General features: G+C 46.7%; 1 protein-coding gene across 8 annotated transcripts in view; it reads right to left on the bottom strand.

The window, feature by feature from the left end:
* Nucleotides 1-20,344, bottom strand: part of GREB1L (GREB1 like retinoic acid receptor coactivator) — a 259,381-nt gene that overhangs the window by 12,851 nt on the left and 226,186 nt on the right. For 6 of the 8 annotated variants that reach the window (XR_004620338.1, XM_034642744.1, XM_034642749.1 and 3 more), the window contains 9 exons: nt 18,499-18,838; nt 13,728-13,843; nt 12,878-13,122; nt 9,835-10,409; nt 9,545-9,647; nt 6,923-7,078; nt 6,497-6,636; nt 4,120-4,281; nt 3,765-3,972 (listed from right to left, as the gene is read on the bottom strand). Coding sequence is in view for 7 of the 8 variants with exons in the window: in XM_034642744.1 (XP_034498635.1) it covers nt 3,765-3,972; nt 4,120-4,281; nt 6,497-6,636; nt 6,923-7,078; nt 9,545-9,647; nt 9,835-10,409; nt 12,878-13,122; nt 13,728-13,843; nt 18,499-18,838 (2,045 nt within the window). In the remaining variant the exon portion in view is untranslated. The remainder of the gene's footprint in view (nt 1-3,764; nt 3,973-4,119; nt 4,282-6,496; nt 6,637-6,922; nt 7,079-9,544; nt 9,648-9,834; nt 10,410-12,877; nt 13,123-13,727; nt 13,844-18,498; nt 18,839-20,344) is intronic. The other 2 variants (XM_034642747.1, XM_034642750.1) reach the window with 1 other exon arrangement.

Below are 20,344 nucleotides of genomic sequence, written 5' to 3'. Positions count from 1 at the left end.
CAAACTCTTGCTCTTTGCAAATGACATGATACTCTGTGTGGAAAACCCAAAAGACTCAACCCCAAAACTGCTAGAACTCATAGAGCAATTTGGTAAAGTGGCAGGATATAAAATCAATGCACAGAAATCAGTTGCATTTCTAAACACTAACAAGGAGAAGAAAGAGAAGGAGTTGATCCCATTTACAATTGCACCCAAAACCATGAGGTAACTAGGAATAAACCTAACCAAAGAGGCAAAGGATCTGTACTCAGAAAACTATAGAACACTCAGGAAAGAATATCCAATGGAAAAAAGTCTCTTCAACAGATGGTGTTGGAAAAATTGGACAGCCACATGCAGAAAAATGAACCTGAACCATTTCCTTAAACCATACACAAAATGGATGAAAGACCTAAATGTGAGACAGGAATCCATCAAAATCCTAGGAGAGAACACAGGCAGCAACCTCTTTGACCTCAGCCGCAACTTCTTGCTAGACACGTCTTCAAAGGCAAGGGAAACAGGCAAAAATGAGCTATTGGGACTTCATCAAGATAAAAAGCTTGTGCGCAGTGAAGGAGATAGTCAACAAAACCAAAAGACAACCGACAGAATGAGAGAAGATATTTGCAAATGTCTTATGAAATAAAGGGCTAGTATCCAAAATCTATAAAGTACTTATCAAACTCAACACCCAAAGAATCCAATCAAGAAATGGGTAGAAGAATGAACAGACATTCCTCCAAAGAAGAGATACAAGTGGCCAACAGATCCATGAAAAAATGCTCCATAGCACTTGGCATCAGGGAAATACAAATCAAAACCACAATGAGATACCACCTCACACCAGTCAGAATGGCTAAAATTAATTCAGGAAGTGACAGATATTGGCAAGGATGGGGAGAAAGGGGAACCCTCTTACACTGTTGGTTGGAAATGCGAGCTGGTGCAGCCACTCTTGGAAAATAGTATGGAGGTTCCTCAAAAAGTTGAAAATAGAACTACCCTACGACCCAGCAATTGCAGTACTGGGTATCTATCCCAAAGATATAAATCTAGTGATCCGAAGGGGCACCTGCGCCCCATGTTTATAGCAGCAATGTCCACAATAGATAAACTATGGAAAGAGCTCAGATTTCCATCCACAGATGAATCGATAAAGAAGATGTGGTGTGTGTGTGTGTGTGTGATACCTATATATATATTTAATTATTGTATGATCTCACTGATATGTGGAATTTAAGAAACAAAACAGGATCGTAGGGAAAGAGAGGAAAAAATAAAACAGGATGAAATCAGGGAGACAAACCATAAGAGACTCTTAACTGTAGGAAACAAACTGAGGGTTGCTGAAGGGGAGAGGGGTGGGGGGCTGGGGTAACTGGGTGATGGACAGGGAGGGCATGCGATGTAATGAGCACTAGTTATTATATAAGACTCATGAATCACAGGCCTGTACCTCTGAAACCAGTAATACATTTATATGTTAATTAATTGAATTTAAATTTAAAAAGTTTAAAAAAAATAAGCATACAATAAAGAATATTACTCAAAGATCTAAAAAAAATAAAAATAAAATGTCTGTGTAAAGGATATAATTAATAGTGGAAAGCAACCCATGAAATTGGAGAAAACATTTACAAATCATGAGGGGGTTAACATCCAGAATATATAAAGAACTCCCAGAAGTCAACAACAAAAAATCTAATTAAAAAATAGGGAAAGGACTTGAATAGATTGTCCAAAGGAGATATACAAATGGCCAAGAAGCACATGACAAGATGCTCAACATCACTAATCATTAGGGAAATGCAAATCAAATCACAGTAAGATAGCATCTCCTACCTATTAGGATGGCTATTATCAAAAGACAAGCAAACAAAAGATAAAACTCAGAAATAATTATTACTGAGGATATGAAGAAACATGTTGCTCTGTTGGTAGGAATATAAAATGGTAGAGCCATTATGGAAAGCAGGTCAATTCCTCAAAAAAAAAAATTACCATATGATTCAGCAACTCTATTTCTGAGTATATTCTGAAATCAAGGTTCCTGAAGATATGTTTGTTATGTCTATGTTCATAGCAGCATTATTCACAAGTGTCCCATCGGTGGATGAATGGATAAAGAAAATGGGTATACATACAATGGAATGTTACTCAGCCTTAAAAAGGAAGGAAATTCTGACACATGTACGATGTAGATGAACCTTAAGAACATTTTGCTAAGTGAAATAAGCCAGACACAAAAGAACAAATATTGTATGATCTAGCTTACATGAGGTACCTAAAGTAGTCAGATTCACAGAGACAAAACAGAGTGGTGGTTGCCAGGGAAAAGGGGAAATAAGGAGTTAATTTTCAATGGTATGGAGTTTCAGTTTTGCGAGATGAAGAGAGTTCTGGAGATTAGTTGCAAAACAATGTAAATATACTGAATGTTACTGAACTATATCCTTAAAAATGGCTAAGATGGTAAATTTTACGCTCTGTGTTTTTTTTCCCCAAAATAAAAAATTAAAAATAATTTGCATGTATTTCATTTGCATATATGTTAGTTTCTCCTCAAACTATTGCAAAAATGGCAAAAGTGCCACTAAGCAAATTCAGTCGGCTCTGGGATGAGGAAATTCCCCTAAAGATCAGTAAGGCACAGAAGGGTAACTTGAGGATCGTACTCATACGGAGAAATATTTGAGTTAGTTTCGGGATATGTGGTTTTGGAGAAGACAGAACCAGAAATATGGAAAAGCCTTAATTCACTTGATATAGAGTGATAAACATGGAAAATAAAATCAAAACTAGTTTTTGGAAATATTTTCATCCCATATTAAAGCTAGGTTTTAAGGACCTGAAAAGGAATGGAAGGGAAAACAAGAAGAGAAGAGACTCAAGAAGGAAGGGAGAGAGATGGACAGATGAGTGGAGGGAAAGATGGGGGCGGGTGTGAGGAAGAGGAGACCCTGGAGAGATGGAATGTAGATTTAGAGATTTAGAGAAACAACTCAGGTCTCATCTGCATTCTCTGTGGTTCTGGGTTGGATGTTCCTACTTCCCTCTAACGTGTCAATTAGCCACTGCTGATCTTCAGCCCTTCGGAGACTGCGGTGGGTCAGACACCCACAGGAGCGGATGGGGAAAATGGTTAAGAACTACGATTCAGGAAGTGACCAGACACACAGCTCTGAATCCAATTGGAGGTCTCCTGCCTCCCGCAGCTCTATCACACGCTAAGATAACCAAGTGCTCCTTTGATAAACTCAGCCCATTGCTTTTAAACTCCATGGGGAAAATTGGAAGGACTTCATCCAGGCGCTTTTAAGATGACTGCCACAGGCGGTAATGATGCTTCCAATTTCCTGATGTACAGAAACCCCCTTAGAACTTGCCATGTGCCTTTACAATGATTAGCAATGACTCGGGGATACCTCCAGACCCCTCCCAACCACAGTGAACTGCTAGCTTCCCTCCACCTCACCATCCCATTCCTGCCGCAGCAGGCCCAGCCCGGGAACATCGGCAGCTCACACTGGGAAGAATCCCAAACCCTTCCCGGGGCGCTGAATCTACCAGTGACTTCTTTAGTCACTAGCCCTTGGAAGTTAAAATTCTGCAAAACTGCAGATAAAGGGAAAGGAAAACTCAAATTTAAAGAATCAAAGTCCTTTGGTCAGGCGAACAGGACTCTTCCTAGAGGCAGGGGAACCTCTGAAAGTCTCACGTCCAGGGAATGGAGCTCACTTGATGTTTCAGCCCTTCTCGGCGCCCCAGGGGCCCCTTACCCACGCCTGCGTTATTGAACATCCCGGGGAGCACCAGCATGATGTGGTTGGGCCAGTACTTGCGGTACAACGGCATCTCGTATTCTTTGACCACCAGAAGATGCAGGTGGCTGATGCCCTCCATGGCGTGGAAGAGGTTTAGGAGTCCGTGCTCATGGCGACCACTGGAAGGAGTGAAAATAGGGCTCTTGACTGCATTCAAATTCTGCTGAAAGGGAAAACAAAAAAAAGAAAAGAACCAGAGACCAAAAAGGGAAATTAAAACCCTCAGATTTCAGAAGTTCGGAGAACCCAATCTAGTACATCGGGACTGTTAGTCTGAAAGCAACGTTTGCATCCAGACACTGTCACCCACCTTGTCTGAAACCAGGGGCAGCCGCATGCTCTCCAGGTGTTTGCCCTGCTTGCTGAAGACAAAATGGCTCTCTTTGGATTTGGGAATGATGAAATAGAGCTGCACCTCTTCTCCCAGCATAGAGGAAGAGAACGTGAATGCATGAAGGGTGGAGTCGGACATCTGTGTTTGTAAAGAAGAAAGGAAGGAGATGTAAGCTCCTGGTTGGCAAACTTTAAGACCACTCGTTAAGGTTGTTGTTAAGAGAGGCAAACTAACCTGATCTACAGGCCACCAGACCTGGCTGTGCCTGCAATGTCGGAAGAGTTGGAAAGGCAAACGCTTCCTCTTTCAGTAGCTACCACTGACAGGAGAGCCAAGCGTCTCAGCCCTACCCAGCCTCTCTGAGGGTGGGGACGTGTCTGTTACTTGGCACCGTTTGCATTCTTCATGTTCTTAGAACCACTACTGCTCAGTCTCATGCAGAGGTTAAATATCCCTGTGGCATGTCCTTCTCTCTGAACATTTTCAAAGGTGCCCAGTTATAGGGGGGAAAAATCAATGCCATTTATGTGGATCTGGCTAAATGAGTATCATTTGGCTAAGTAAAATATTAGGGCCAACATCATTAAAATGCCTCTGTGGCCCCATCTTTCCTAGCTACAGTAGAAGCTGAAGAAGTCTGAGCAGCCACTTAGCCTAGAACTCTGGCTTCCAGGAAAAGACCATTGACTTACTGAAGGCAAATATAAATCTAATATATTTTTTTAAACCACCAGAAAGTTGGGGGCACCTAGCTGGCCCAGTAGGTAGAGCATGTGACTGTTGATTTTGGGGTCATGTTCAAGCCCCATATTGGGCGTAGAACTTTAAAAAAAATAAATAATTTTTGCTATAAAGTTCACATGCTTGGGGCACCTGGGTGGCTCAGTCAGTTAAACAGCCGACTCTCGGTTTTGGGTCAGGTCGTAATCTTGGTTGTGGGATCGAGCCCCACTTGGGGCTCTGCACTAGGCACGGAGTCTGCTTGGGATTCTGTTCCACCCTCTCCCATTACCCCTCCCCCCCCGGTCAAAATAAATACATCTTTGAAAAAATAATAAAGTTTGCACTCTCTCTCAGTAACCCAGCTCACTGAATAATTGCATAAAGGTCTTTATGTGCTTTACGACACAGACAGTATTTGGCTTCGTTAAAGGATAGCATCAATTTTCAGCAGCAGCTAGAAATCAGGTAGATTTCCCAAGAGTTTTAACCTAAATATTACATTTCATAGGAAAATAGTATTGTAATTCTTCCCTTAAATTCTAGTTCATTCTGCTTCAGAAGTGTGGGAATATACTACTTAGTACTACAGTCATAGAAACTAACTATATAAACAGAGGATTTTTAATAACTTTTCTAAAAGCTTATGATTTATAGACCGGGGACTTGAATCTTCTATATTCTATAAAGCATTGTGAGTGGATTACAAACTAGCCCACCGAAAGTCTTCAAGAACACCAAGAAAATAAATGGGGCATAAAAGATAACTTGTATTAGGAGAGCAGAATGACCAATCCAGTTTTTCAGCATATCCCTTCTAGCACCTTGTGGGAAAAGGGTGAAGACTTGGTCCTCCAGAGCAGAAGCAAGTTTGGGGAAAGTCCCATCAGCGCATCCTATAGGAAGGAAGAGTTGTTCTGGGCGTTCAGAACCAAGTCATAAAAATCAAGAAGGTAAAGTGGGAGAAAGCAATATAGAACTTATCCCCCACCTGGGCTCTGGACTACTGTCCTTTGCTGCCTTTCCCACCTTTTGTGTTTACAGATGCTCTGGCCAAAAGGAAGCCAAAAACTATGGGGTATTGGCTCACCTTCTGTGTTTCTACCTCTCACTTCTCTCTAAATAAAAGATAAATATTGACCCCTCTGTATGCCTAGTGATCAAAACCACCCCACACTGGAGTAAGAATATGATTCGGTCAGTGCAGATCAGCAGGCCTGTTCACAGCTCAGAGTGCACACCCAACAGACTTGTTAGATAAAAACACCATTTTTGTCAACAACCTAAAGGGTTTACCCAAAGGGTAAAGGGCCTTTCACCAAATATACCATCTCACTTTTTCAAGATCACAGATAAAAGCCACCTAAACACGACACATGTAACCATTTCGATGAAGTGACTTCAGACGCTAAAACTCAAGTTTCTTTCTCTCCCCTCTCCTCCCCCTGCCCACAATCCTAATAAGCTCAAAGTAATTTGAACTAATTGCTTCCCACATTCTGCTCACAAATGAGCGGCTCCATCTTGTAAATCAGGTGTCCTCCGTCTAGGTCCTGAAACTGGGAGCCTTATTTTTCAGCCCTGACACACAAGATCCACGCTGGGCAACAGGCAAGGACAAGGGGGGCCACACCTGGGAGGCAGAGGTGAAGTCCATGTACTGGTGGCATTGCTCGCAGTGGTGGAAGGTGTTGTAGGCCGCGTACTTGGTCAGCATCATGGACACGGTTCCTCGTTTCCTTGGCTCCTCGGCTTTGGCATCCTTTATTGCTTCTGCGTATCAAGGGGCAAAAAACCTTGCCATGATATGCATGGAGCCCCTACTCCTGGGAAGAGAGCCCCCCACTCCCTGAAAGGCTCTTCCAAAGATTCTGTAATTTATGCCCGGAAAGTCAGGTATGAAAAGTAAAAGGTGATCAGTACGTGTGTAAGAGAAGGGAAAGCAGAGAGGAGAATTCCTTTAAACTGCTCTCAACGATTAAACTGCCCCAAGCTTCCTGCCTTGATTCAGGTGTCCCTTGACCTGCAGAGAGGTACGCCTAGCTCTGCTTGCACTGACCTTGTTTGACCGCTGCCAGCTTCTCCGTATACACCAGGCTCATCAAACTGTACTTGGGATCGTGCACACTGACGTCAAAGGGCATTTTACTGAAACTCTCGATGTCCGGCCAGGGCTCTCCCTCCGACTGGCTGACTTCATTGCTTTCATTGTGACCTAAAACATGGAGAAAGGAAGTGCGCAGAGCAGTCAGACTGACCGGCCTCCCAGCCTCCCTCCCAGGTGTCAGGGACGAGAGGTTTTAGGAGACATGACTCCCAGATGGTGGACAAAGGCATTTCTGAAAAATGATCTCCCATGTCCCAGGGCAGAGGGGCCCAGAGTGATCCCTTCAGGCCCATGCCGGCAGGGACTCATGCCCTCGCTGACCCCAGCATGAACCTCTACAGATCTGGTCCACCAACTCCCACATCTAGGAGATCAACTAGTCTCCAACCCAGCTCCCCAGATTGCCTGAAAAGCTTGTTTAGTTTGGGGTGATCTAAGCTCTCCCTCAGTTTTCGTTGTGGGGTTTTAAGATATTGACAGCCTAAGCGACCGTAGGGATGCACTCAGCAAGATTCCCGGTGTCTGCCGCTAGGAGAATCACCTGGGAGCTTGTGAGACAAAATCCCCGTGCTTAGGCCACCACCCCCACAATCTCCTTTAGTCCCCAGACACCAGTTATGGCAGTTAAAGCTGCTTATGTGGCCCCAGTATGCAGTCATTTGAGAGCTAGTAACCCTGGATTTGAATGCAGACTGCCCCTTCCTACTTCACACCTGCACCACCACGCTACCCCGGTTATTAAGAATTCCAGATGGTGCATTGAAAGTGCTCGGACATGGCAGGCGTGGGGGGGGGGTTGTCCAATAGAGGATATTTATTGTTATTATTGATAAAATTCAGAAGATCCAAAAGCTTAAGATAACTTTCAAAGGGAGAAAGAGAAAAGCTTAAAAAAAAAAAAGCCTTGAGACTATAAGTACAGCTATTATTTTTTAACACCATATCGTTTATTTTTATATCCCTGAGCTTAAGTTTGCATTTTATTTAAAACCCAAAGCTTGGGGCACCTGGGTGGCTCAGTCAGTTAAACGTCTGCCTTCAGCTCAGGTCCTGATCCCAGGCTCCCTGCTCAGCAGAGAGTCTGCTCCCCCCTCTCCCGCTGCCCCTCCCCTGCTCGCGCCCAAGCTCTCTCTCAAATAAAATCTTTAAAAAATAAATAAAACCTAAAACTTATTCTAGTTTAAAAAAACAAAAAAACCCTCTCCAGAGCACCATCGCATGCACCTGCACTAAAATAAGGTAGAAGGAATACAGCCACGCTAACGGCCCTTCTCACCACCAACGCCCGGTTTGCCTGTCGCACCAGCTGCGGTAGATTCTCTCACAGCTCGTCACAGATTAAAGCCCCAGAGCAGGGTAGCAGGCTCTGAGGGGACCGTTAAAGTGTCGTCGTCTTTGGAGCCCAGGCGCTTTAGTGGGAAGGTTGGTGAGATGACAGGTCCCTCATTCCTTGTCTGTCTGGTTCTGCCTTTGCCCTCTTGGTCCCAGTCCCCTCCAGGGAGCCCTGAGTGTTTCGAGGCCAACTTGGAGCTCATGGGTCCCCTCTGTGTTGGGCCTGCGGGTCTGGGGCAGCTCAGGTGGGGGGACACAAACAAGGAGAGGTGGGTGGGAAGATGGGCGTGTGTGTGTGTGTGTGTGTGTGTCTGCAATCACTGATATGGGCTGGTAAGAAGTGGAGATATAGGGCCGAAAGTGATAATAAAATGATTAAATATGGCTGATTTTGCGTAGCCTTGTTCTAGGCTGAACGAGTCCCTTGGGCTTGTCACAAAACACGTCCGACTATTTAGGACAAGCACGTGGGGTAAGATCTGAGGGCCAATCGGACAGAAGATGCCAAGGCCTTTCCTTTTTCCAGACTCATCTTTGAGGGGCTTGGAAGAGCTTCCGCCTGATTACCTCTACTGCCCCCCCCCCAGCACAGGCCACTGCTCCAAGGTGTGACGCCACAGTTTGGAGGCCAAGCTCTCCTTAGCTCAGAGCTAATGCTGGCTGACCCCTGCTAACGCTCCCTCTCTGGCTCCGCTGGACCGGCTACCGTGGATCCCTCCCACCGGTGACAGCTGGCGGGGAAGGGCTGAGAAGGGGGTTCCAGGAGGAGGATGGGAGATACTCTGTTTGAACACCAGCCCCCACAGCCCTGCCGAGCACTAGCTCCGGCATCTTCCTGCAAATGGGCAGGGCTTGTTTAGGGCGTGAGGTCTCAGTTCTGCCCAGAGAAGTTTTCATTTCCTTACAGTGATCCATGTACCTTCGCTCAGAGCCTGCTGCGAAAGCAGAAGCAGCCCCCGCCTGTCACACGCGCCCTGGACCCCAAGCTGAACACCGCAAGCGACCTTTCAACCCATATAAGCAATTAATCCACCTGGGAGGGCTTTGTGAGACGCCTCTTCGCCTGCCACCCGCCGGACCTGAGGGGGGGCCGGAAGAAGTGGAAGTCGCCACCCCAACTTACAGAGCTCAAAAGTGGCCACAGTGTCCTGGCAAGCGTTTGGGGCACGGCGCCCTTAGCGTCCCGATAACCCTGCACGTCAGGCACCGGGGGAACCCAGCACTGCCGGGGCCGGAACTCACCCGTGTTGATCTCCCCCTCGTCATACACGTCCACCTCCAGGAGCCTGATGAGCATGCGGAAGAGGATCCGAAGGAACTGTAAATAGGAGCCGGTCTTTCCCACCTGATGGGAGAGGGGAGGGGGAAGGGGAAGAGAGGGAAGAAGAGAGAAGAGATTTCACACCTGAGCTCTGGCGTCTGTCCTGCCCCTGAGAGGCCCGAGCGAGGACCTCACCGNTGGGGCCCCCCCCCCCCGCGCCACCTCGCGCAGCTGCCCGGCTCCCTTCCTTCTTGGGGACCGCGGGGCCTACCTGAGGGGGGCCGGTCAGCAGCAGCCGCCGGGGGTGGCAGGTGCGGGCGCCCGAGGCCGGGTCCGGCTGGTTGCTGAAGTCGGCGTGGTGCTGCCGAGCCGAGGTCCACTGCCGGTAGTAGAGGGACTGTTCCTCGCTGCTCATGTCCTTGTGCAGCAGCGGCCGCAGGGAGCTCACCCAGGCCACGTCGGCGTGCGGCAGCAGCGAGGAGGACGCGGGCGGCTTGCCTCCCCGCTGCGAGCCCAGGAGGCTATAGGCCGCCTTCGATAGGATCACGATCGGGGGCAGGGCGGCAGGCAGGCCCCTGCAGCCCTGGGGCGGCTGCCCCGGCCACGGGAGGTCCCGGGGGCCCGACGAGGAGGAGGACGACGGCTTGGAGGTGGTGCTGCTGGCCATCTGGGGGCCCAGGGAATCGCACTCCTGCTTCAGAGTGTCGCCCGCTCCCGCTGTGACCGTGGAGACCCCTTCATCCAGCCCCATGCTGTTGGCCGGGCTCTGGAAGCTGGGGGTCAGGGACAGTTTCTGGGACTTGTCGGCGGTGCTGGAAGAGCTCACCCCGTTCTCCATGATGGAGCCTGAAAGAGGACGGATGTACCCATCAGCAGGGCTCCGCTATTTACTCCCTGGCTCCCTCCCTGCATGCTGGCTGGGCTAGACGGCCTTTCTCCATGAGGGCTGTGGCCTCTCCAGCCCCAGACGCTGCTTCCTCTGCCGGCTTCCTTGGGCCCAGGGTGCTCAGGGCACCCTGAGGGTAACTATACCTCGTGTTCCTTTTCTAAATCCCACCCATGTCTTTGTAAATGGCATAATGTTATTAAACCCTCCTCGGTAACCTCATTTGGATATGCCACCCGATTCATTCCAGGACCCTGACCAATACAGGCTCCACGTTCAAGTCCTGCTCCAGGGCACCTGCCACCTCCTGGGGTCCCAAGGGTCTCACCCTTCTGGTTGTGGAGAAGTTCCCCAGGCCCAAACCAGCATGGGGGAATGTCTCCATGTGAAAGAGGATGTAAGGCACAATCTACACTCAGTGAGGTCTTGCTTTCGTCCAGAGATCCCTGTGCATTTGGCCAATTCACTTCAAATACATGTTCCCCTCTGATGGGTCAGCCATTCTGTCGCTTGCAGACAGACCAAGAGCTCCCACCTTCGGGACTGTAGGCCCTCTCTGAGCTCAGGTTGGTGCTCCCAGGCATGTAGGTCAAATCCCAGCCTGAGGAGATCCCAGGGGAACAGCCAGGAACTGGAGGTTGTTGCAACCAAGTCACTCCACCTGCTCATTGACTTTTGTGTCCTTCCATCTTGTATATGTCTGCTTTCCCCCTCACAGCCCTGACCTTTAGAGCCAGCCCACTTTGGGCAGTGAGCTTTCCCAAGGACCCCCCGAGTCAGCCCAAGGGCTGAGGGATGTGTGCGCAGTGGTGGGAGCACAGGCAGGTTGGGTTGTCCCTGGAGGGAGGGAAACTAAGCAGAAGAAGGCAAGCCATGACCTTTGTGCCAGGTAATCGGAACAAGGCCAAGACCGTGTGAGCCTTGTGGGGCAGCTCTGGAAGTGCAGGGAAAGAGGGGTCTGATTAAAGAGCTCCAGGAAGGAGGTAAACACCCCCTCGCCTCTCCCTCACTGATGCTGGTATCCAGAAACTTCCAGATGTGATAGTTCCCCTTCCCTTCTGTTACTTTTTACTATCCCCCAAACCTCTTGCCCTTATTCTGAACTGGTCTCAGAGAAACAACTGGGGAGCCTGGAGTGGGGGGGGGGTTGGAGGAAGGTAGAGCCCTGACCCCTGGCTGAGGCGAGCAGCTGGTCACACCCAGGAGAACAGTCCTCTCGCTCGTCCAGGCTGAGGGTCCCGATCAAGACAGAAAGCCCCATAGATGCCTGCCTCTTGGATTCCCACAGCAGCTGCCAGCATGAGCAGACACACCAGGGCGGCTTTAGACCTGAAATTGTATGTGTCTTTGCATGTATGTGTTACGGTGACGGAAGAGGGGAGACGTGGGAAAGAAGAACGTTCATAGTGGTCTTCTCTGGTAGTGGGGTTTTCATTTTCATTTTACTTATTCATTTATTTTAAAGATTTTGAGAGAGAGCGTGAGTGAGCATGAGCTAGGGAGGGGCAGAGGGAAAAGTGGATTCCCGCTGAGCAGGGAGTCCAATGAGAGGCTCGATCCAGGACTCCAGATCATGACCTGAGCCCAAGGCAGACACTTAACCAACTGAGCCACCCAGGTGCCCCTATTTATTTTTAAAAGTAACCTCCACCCCCAATGTGGGGCTCAGACTCACAACCCCAAGATCAAGCATCTCATGCTCTACTGCCTGAGCCAGCTCAGCACCCTGGGGTTTTAATTTTTAACCTCTTCTCTATCCTTTGTTACATTCTCCAAGTTTTCTACGTTGAGTTTTATTAATTTCCTTGTGAGAAAAAAAATGGAAACCGTGCTGCATTTGCTGTAATATAATTTATCATTAGTTCATGGCGGGCACTGCCAGAGGCCGTTCGTAACGCTCCAGGAGAGGGGCTGGCGGGCTGCTTGGTGGGTCAGCACAGCCAGGGGCCCCAGAGTAGCCTTCGGTTGCCATTAACTGCTTACAAAAGCCATTCATTCATTCATTCATTCAAACAAGTAAACACTGTGCCAGGTACTAAGCTAATGTGCACAAACTTCACAGCTTTCGGATCTAGAAGGAAAAGAAGGTTTCTGTGCAAATATCAGATGTATAACATCCATGAGGTGATTAAGGGTGGAAAAGAGTAGGGAAAACGGTGCAGGCTGGGGTTGGTAAAATGTATTTATTATACTTAGCTTATGACCACGCTCTTCATTAAATGTTTACCCAGAGAAGTATTCTGTGGCTGTTCAACAGTTATATTTTCCAAGTACCTCTCCGGGGAACTGAGGTCTGGACCGAATGCTCCAGTCACCGAGGGTGCCTCTGACATGCTTGAAGGGTGTGAGTAAATGCCTCTGCTTTCCCGATGCCTCCCCCCTCCTCATTCCCGTCCCGCCCCCTGCAGAGAGAAAAGGAAGCACTGACCCGAAGTCCCAGTGACAGCACTACTGTTGCTCTGCGGCCTCTCCAGGTCCATCAGCAGCTCATCGGCATCGTTCTCGCTGGCCGTGGCTCTTTCCTGCTCCTTCCCGCTAAGGTCCAGGGCGACAGCGGGGCCCCTGATGACCTCTTTTGAGACATAGCAGCACGCCAGACCCACTTCCTGCTCCAAGGCTGTGCGAGTTAAATAGCTTGAGTCGATGAGCCGGAGATCACAGTACTTCAAAGACCTGCACAGACGTCATGATGTTTTGGGTGAGTCTATCTGGCCTTGAGTCGAACCTCAGTTTTGTTGCCTCCTCACTGCTCTGACCTCACACTAGCCACTTCCTTTTCTCCAAGGATGAAAGAGAACAACAGTGCCTGGCTTGTGTGTTTGTTGTAAGGAACAAATGGATGGCACAGGGAAGGCATTTGCAGCAATGCCTGACGCACAGGAAGCATGCAGCTCGAGCTGCCATTATTGTCGTTACCGCCTTCCCGTCCCCAGGCCCTGGGCCCTTAAAGGGGTTGGGAACAGCAGATGAAGAGACACTTCATCCAAATAAAAAAAACCCAGTTTGGGGCAGATGCTTTTCCTCCCTGCCTCTCTGGTGGCCCTGCTTTGATACAGAAACACTTCTCACCGTCGCTACCTTCCATTCCCACAAATGCTAGGCAATCTCAGGAAAGTCAAAAGAAAAAGTCCAGGAAGGGTGTGCGTCTTTTCTCTCCGAGGAAAGCGATTCTCTTCCTCCTCGCCCAGTGAATGAAATGGCTCAGTGTCAGCCAAGTTTTAGCCATCAGCTTAGCTGGGCAACTAATGAGAAATGAGAACCGACCGTTCACATCATACCTGGGAAAGGTTTCTCCAAGAGGATCTTTGCCAGTTAATATCACAATACAAGGCAGACCTTCTAAATCTTGGTATGTCCGAGGGGTCCACTCTTCTGGTTCATTTCCTCTCCAGGTCTGTAGAAAGGGATCCATATGATACAATTAAAACCGCTTATTTAAGTTTCCACTTTTTAAAAGGTTACTAGGTCCAGATTTTAGATGCCTTTGTGCTTCCAAATGACTTCCAGTGTGTGTATGTGTGTGTGTATACATACTAAATTGCTACTAAAAAGCATAACAAAGCAATCTCGAAGAATGTGGCCTTCAGTTTTATCTCAGTAGGATAAAACGGGAGATCTTGTCCTACATCATGCAGTAGCCACATGGGCCAAAGAAGCATACGAGGTGAATGACCCTGGTTAAACTGCCTGGCTCAAGGCTCTTAAATACACTTTCTTCATGTAATGGACAGACTCTCAGGACAGACTGACTGAAAAAGACAGCTTCAGTTATGAAGGACTAATAAAAGCATCTCAACAAAACTCCACGAGAACAGACATTTTCACCAAAAAAATCATGAGGTTAGTTACCCTTGATGGTTATTTCCCCTCTTTCTTTCTATATTGACTTTCAAAATAAGTGACAAGTAACAATTGGCTTGGGGCTCTCAAAAGTCTCTTTTAGGAAGGCTTAAAAATAAAACCAATTCTGGACCAATTAAAAAAAAAACACCCTGCCCCTTACTAAGAAGAGTAATGCAATTAGCTTATGGTGTCACAAATAACCTATGAAGCATCAACTTCTGATGCAGATTAACACGTATGCACACATTATTATCTTTAATAAATGGAACGCCAATCGGTGAGAAGAAAAAAATCCCACCAACTTGAAAGATGTTCAAAGGATCTTATAGATTTTTATATTTTAGAGCAGAAAGAAAATAGACTACCTCTTAAGTAGATAAGGTGATTTCTACTACTTTTTATGAAGTGTCTAGCGTCTAACTACGCTCTTAACAGCTTTCTATCAGGAGTTATGATAGGAAATAAACTGACATTTCTGATAATGCCTTAGGGAACAGAGAGTAAGAGGTGTTAGGTAATGCATACATTTTATTTTAAATAGACAGGTACTTCTTTTGCTAAACACAAAATGGGATAAAAAGAAATCTAATAGGCAAGAAATAATGTAATAGGGTTTGATTAATGATTTGTTGGTGTCTAGATAAAACAGCCTTTAGAAATGAATATACCCACAATTATTCGAATAAAATGTATGTAATTTGTAAAATGGGAAGCACTCTAACCTTGTGGCCCAATTTTTTTCATCATATATTTGCATACCAAAGGGAAATCAATGGATCTATATAGCTGTTTACAAATTTGAGAGACCTTTTTTTGTCTTAGAAAATCAATCTATTCAGGTGCCTGGATGGCTCAGTGGGTTAAACATTTGACTCTTGATTTCAGCTTAGGTCTTGATCTCAGGGTTGTGAGTTCAAGCCCTGCATTGGGCTCCACGCTGGGTGTGGAGCCTGTTTAAAAAAAATCTATCAAAAATATTTTTTTTAAATATTAGAAGAAAGGTACCTACAAAAATTCAATTTTCCATACATTGTCATGTCAAAGTGAATGTAATAACACTTTGATTTAGAGTAAACAATTATGAGAACAGGAATAATTTTACTTATATAACCTTCACATTGGACTCATGATGTCCCTGACACTGAGGTTCTCCCTGAATGGATTTCATCTCCCAGAAACCATCCACTGGTCATGGTTCCACAAATAATGAGGTCGTTATAATGATGAGATAAGGGATACTATGTTTTACTGTACAAAAAGATTAATTTTAAAAGACTATTAAAGAAATCTTGCTTTTCCTCCTGACCAATTAGAGCTTGCCAAACCACCACCACATGCTTTTCCATCCCTCTGCTACTTCTGATGAATGATGGCCACAGTTCTTCAATGGGCTGACCATGCCCTCAAGCTGATTTCACTGCAGAGCGTTTAAAATAACGCAAAAGACTGGGTGGGCACTGAGTTCAAGGAAAATATGTGGCTCAAGGTCAAGGAAATCTGATGAAAACTTCACAGGCCTTTTGGAGGAACTGATTTATTTAGATTTAAGTCTGTATCCTTCCAGTATGCTTGTCATCACTTATAAGTTAATCACAAGACACAGCAGGATGATTCAAGAGAACCACAAAAACAAGGCCATCCAATGGAAGAAGAGGCAGACGATGTTACCCAAGACTACAGAGAATAGGCACACCCCCACCCGTGCCACCCTAACAGTGATAAAGGAGGTCGGTAACTTAGAGACAAACATGTGAAGGGGGCACCTGGGTGGCTCAGTTGGTTAAGCATTTGACTCTTGATTTCGGCTCAGCTCATGATCTCAGGGTTGTGGGATCAAGCCCCGGGTTGCACTCTGCACGCAGTGGGCAGTTTGCTTGAGGATTCTCTCTCTCCCTCTCCTTCTGCCCCTCCCTTCACTCGTGTTTTTTTTTTTCCTCTCTCTCTCAAATAAATAAATAAATCTTAAAAAAAAAGAAAAAGAAAAAGAAATAAATGCATGAAGCAGAAATCACCTGGCAAGTGGCAGTGTTGCTTAGGATACGAACATTTCAGTGGGATTTCATATTTTTGCCTCCACACAGAGAAAGGATGGATTGATGTGATCCACTACTTTTGACAATATGGAACTCTCTTTTGTGTGGTTGGTGCCTGGCAGCTACTCATACAAATTGAGATATAACTGTTCTGAGAATTACCTGACCCCACATTCAGGTACGGCACTCTCAGAACAGTACTCATGGAACAACTGCTGTCTCACGGCCCTGAAGGTGATTCCTGATGTGCTAGCAGCCAGTTAGGACTCTTGATCTCGGGGTGGTGGGTTCAAGTCCCACACAGGGTGTAGGGATTACTTACGGAAGTTAAAAAAAATGATAATAACAACGAACCTCAGGTATTGATTTTGGTTTTCAACCTATGGCCCAGAGGGGTGAATTATGTAGGACCTGCTGATTTATACTGACTTAGTGACTGGCACTTGTGAAGACTCTGAATGACCTCAACTATAGGTGGCTGCACTTGATCAGTGTCATGGAGACCCAGACAAGATTCTGCAGCCTCACATTGTCTTCAACCATCTCCCTGCAGATTATTTGCCTTTCCAGATTCTTCAACCATTAGCATCATTCAAATTGTCTCAAGACATTGTCTCAGTGAATTATACTGTAAGAAGAGTTTTAGGACTCTCATTTGTTATTCATCCTAGAAATCTCGCAGTTACGTGGTCTATAACTATAATTTTGAAATTATGAACATTATATCTACAATGACAGATAAATGTTTCAACTTCCATGAAATATAGGGTTTCTATTTTTAGACAGATTTATTTGCTCCAGTTGCTTATCAAGCTAACATATTTTGTTTGCATTTCGGATTATTCAATTTAGGTTAGCCTAATAGAATACAATAAAAGGTTAATGTTTGCAAAATGCTTTATGAACGCTGAATAACATCCTCAAATTAGAGCTCTCTGAGGTCTTACAGTCCAACTAGTCTCTCATTTTGCAGGTGGGAAACTGCAGCCCAGGGTAAAAATGAAAATTGTGTTTTCTTTTCATAAAATTTGTGCCAAACTAGATTTTTCTTTTCTTTCTTTTTTTAAAAAAGATTTTGTTTATTTATTTTTCAGAGAGAGAGAGCGAGCGAGCGCACAAGCAGGGGGAGCGGCAGGCAGAGGGAGAAGCAGCCTCCCTGCTGAACAAGGAGCCCAATGCAGGACTCGATCCCAAGACCCTGGGATCATGACCTGAGTCAAAGGCAGACGCTTAACCGACTGAGCCACCCAGGCGTCCCAAACTAGATTTTTCTTAACCCAATTTAGCTCAGTATTTAGTGTGCTGGTCTAGCTCAGACATACACTACTTAGCTTGGTATCATGCCTATATATATATATATGCAGTTATTTTATTAAATGCTTCCTAATGGCTAGGACACATTAGATTATAAAAGTCCCCAGAAAAACCTGAGCAGGGCATAAAGTAGGGAGTTAGCTGAGCTGATTTAGGAATTCTGCCCGCCCCCTCCATGCCTACCAGGAGGGGTTTAGGAAAAGCAGTCCCGCTGGCCATGCGAGGGGGTTGGCCCGTGCTCATGCACTAATCCCTCTGCAGTGGGCTTGGAGCAGTCAGAACAGCAAGCCTCCGGGCTGGGCGTCAAGGCGAGTTCAGTGAAACAACAAACAGTTGAAGAATCCGCATGCAAGAGGGGAGGGAACAGCTCTATATGAGTACTGAAGAGAAAACAGAATACTTTACCTACCGACTCTAGACCTAAGCTGACAGTCTAGGTAGACAGAAAAGAATTAGTGAATTGATGTCACTTAAAGGCGAACCCACAGAGGTCCGAGAGAACAACTTACCTTTTTTCTGAGAAAACGGATGGGCGTGGGCTAGATGCATCTTGAACAAGGTCAATAAACATGGGGTCAAATTGGGTCATCTCATTTTTGCACCTGCAGTTGGAGAGCATGGAAGACCATGCAGGCACATGCTAAAAAGGGGGCTCGGCAGAATCTTAATAACCTGGCCCTAACCCTAACCAGTTAGGGAAGCGTGTACGTCCCTTGGTTTAGCCTTAACACTGTCATGAAGACCAAATCAACACATGTGCAAAACTCTATAAACTCAGGCCTCTGAGCCACCTACGTGGGGTTCCTAGAAAACAGAAACAAATGGTATTTCAAAGGAGAGATGTCCGACCATTGCTAACCTTTAATCTCGTCACAAAGTGTGTTGCGACACTGAGTTCGGAGGCAGGGTTCCCGAGGATGATCTCAAAGCGGTACTGCAGCCCCAGCTTGTCGCGCACCTCCTGCAGCCGCTCCTTGGCTAACATCGCCAGCTGCACAGAGGGCACCCTGATGATGAGCATGTGTCCCCGCCCACTTCTGGTTTTTCCTGGGGAGCTGATGAGGTCATCCATAATGCTGAGCGTCTCCGGTGTGCTGTGGTCTCGGAGTGATGCCATGGTGGTGAGAGCCATCAGAGCCTCCGAGTACTGCTGGATGAGAAGGTAGCAGCGGACGACCATGCTGTGCAGCCTGGGGTACCTTCAACAGAACACAGGGAGCTAGCACTTGGGCAGCGGGACCATCTGGGACAGCAAGCTCTGTGTGGGAGGACTGCAGATCCCGCATGGTGGGAAGGGGTTACTGAACGGTGGTGGGCTGGAGCCCTAGTGTGACCCGGAGCCCACATTGTTGGAAGGAAAAGCGGAGCTTTCAACGCTTGTGAGTCAGAATCTGTTGGGATAGGTACAGCGAGTTAAAGAGGTTTAGGGATGGTCTAGTGACCCTAACTTCTCTGGTTGTGATCTGTGGACCAGCAGCTTCTCTGGTTGTGATCTGTGGACCAGCAGCTTCTCTCAGTGTGGTCTGTGGACCAGCAGCTTCTCTGAGTGTGACCTGTGGACCAGCAGCTTCTCTGAGGGTGGCTGTGGACCATGAGCTTCTTTGAGTGTGAGTGTGATCTGTGGACCAGGAGCTTCTCTGAGTGTGGTCTGTGGACCAGCAGCTTCTCTGAGTGTGACCTGTGGACCAGCAGCTTCTCTGAGGGTGGCTGTGGACCAGCAACTTCTTTGAGTGTGGTCTATGGCCCAGTAGCCACACCACCTGGGAGCTTGTTAGAAATGTCAAATTCCCCCACCCCAGCTATCTGAATCAGATCTCACATCCTGACAAGATCCCCAGGTGATTTGTATGCACATTAAATTTTGAGAAGCACTGGCCTAGTCAGGTTATTTGTTGACAGAGTCATAACAGATCATCCCTGGATCCTAAACTCTTATTGGTGACACTGAGAATGGTGGCATTGTCAGTTTATTTCTCTGATACTTAAGACTACAGTAAAGAAAACTGAAACATTAGTATCATGTTTGCAAAGTATCAGACATAAAAAGCATAATTATTGTTATTAATAATTGCTCATTTGAGGGCAGCCCCACAGATAGCAGTAACTGTATCTTCTCATAGAATGTGCCTTGGTTCCCAGAGGAGACTTGGAGCTGACTGGAGAAACAGCACCCCCTGGTGGTAAAGCTTCCCATCACCCGAGCCCTGCTTAGTCAAGGAAGCCTGGCAACTAGGGGTGCCCTTGCCTCCTCCCAACACCCACTGGTACTCCACCCCTACCCCGCCTGGACTGCCAAGTCAGAGGATCACTTTGTTCAAATTGGCACTTTTTACAGCTACAGAGCAGGCAGAAAATTTATTTGTAAGTTATTCCTCAGAGAGCCAGGCCTGCTGGCAAAGCGAGTACACATGGGCAAAGAGGACCCCTTTGCAGGCACAAGGAGGTGCTGGTCAAGAAAAGAGGTGTTGGCAAAGTGAGGATGAACCTGTGATGAACTTTCTTTCTGGCTGCCAGCTGGGAGCACAGGCAGCCGCCTAGCAGCTGGGGAGGCCATGGGGTGGTTCGCCTTTTTTCCACTTCATAATTCTATTTAAAGTAAAGCAAGCGGTCTGCCAGCCTTGCACACAAAAGCCCAGGGTCAAATACCAGTTAGGGTCATCAAATGAATAACGTGGTTTTGAAGTACTTCAGAGTTGGAAAGGACC

Source organism: Ailuropoda melanoleuca, chromosome 14 (genome assembly GCF_002007445.2).
Source record: "Ailuropoda melanoleuca isolate Jingjing chromosome 14, ASM200744v2, whole genome shotgun sequence".
Classification (NCBI taxonomy): domain Eukaryota; kingdom Metazoa; phylum Chordata; class Mammalia; order Carnivora; family Ursidae; genus Ailuropoda; species Ailuropoda melanoleuca.
This window is presented reverse-complemented; position numbering and strand designations above follow the sequence as displayed.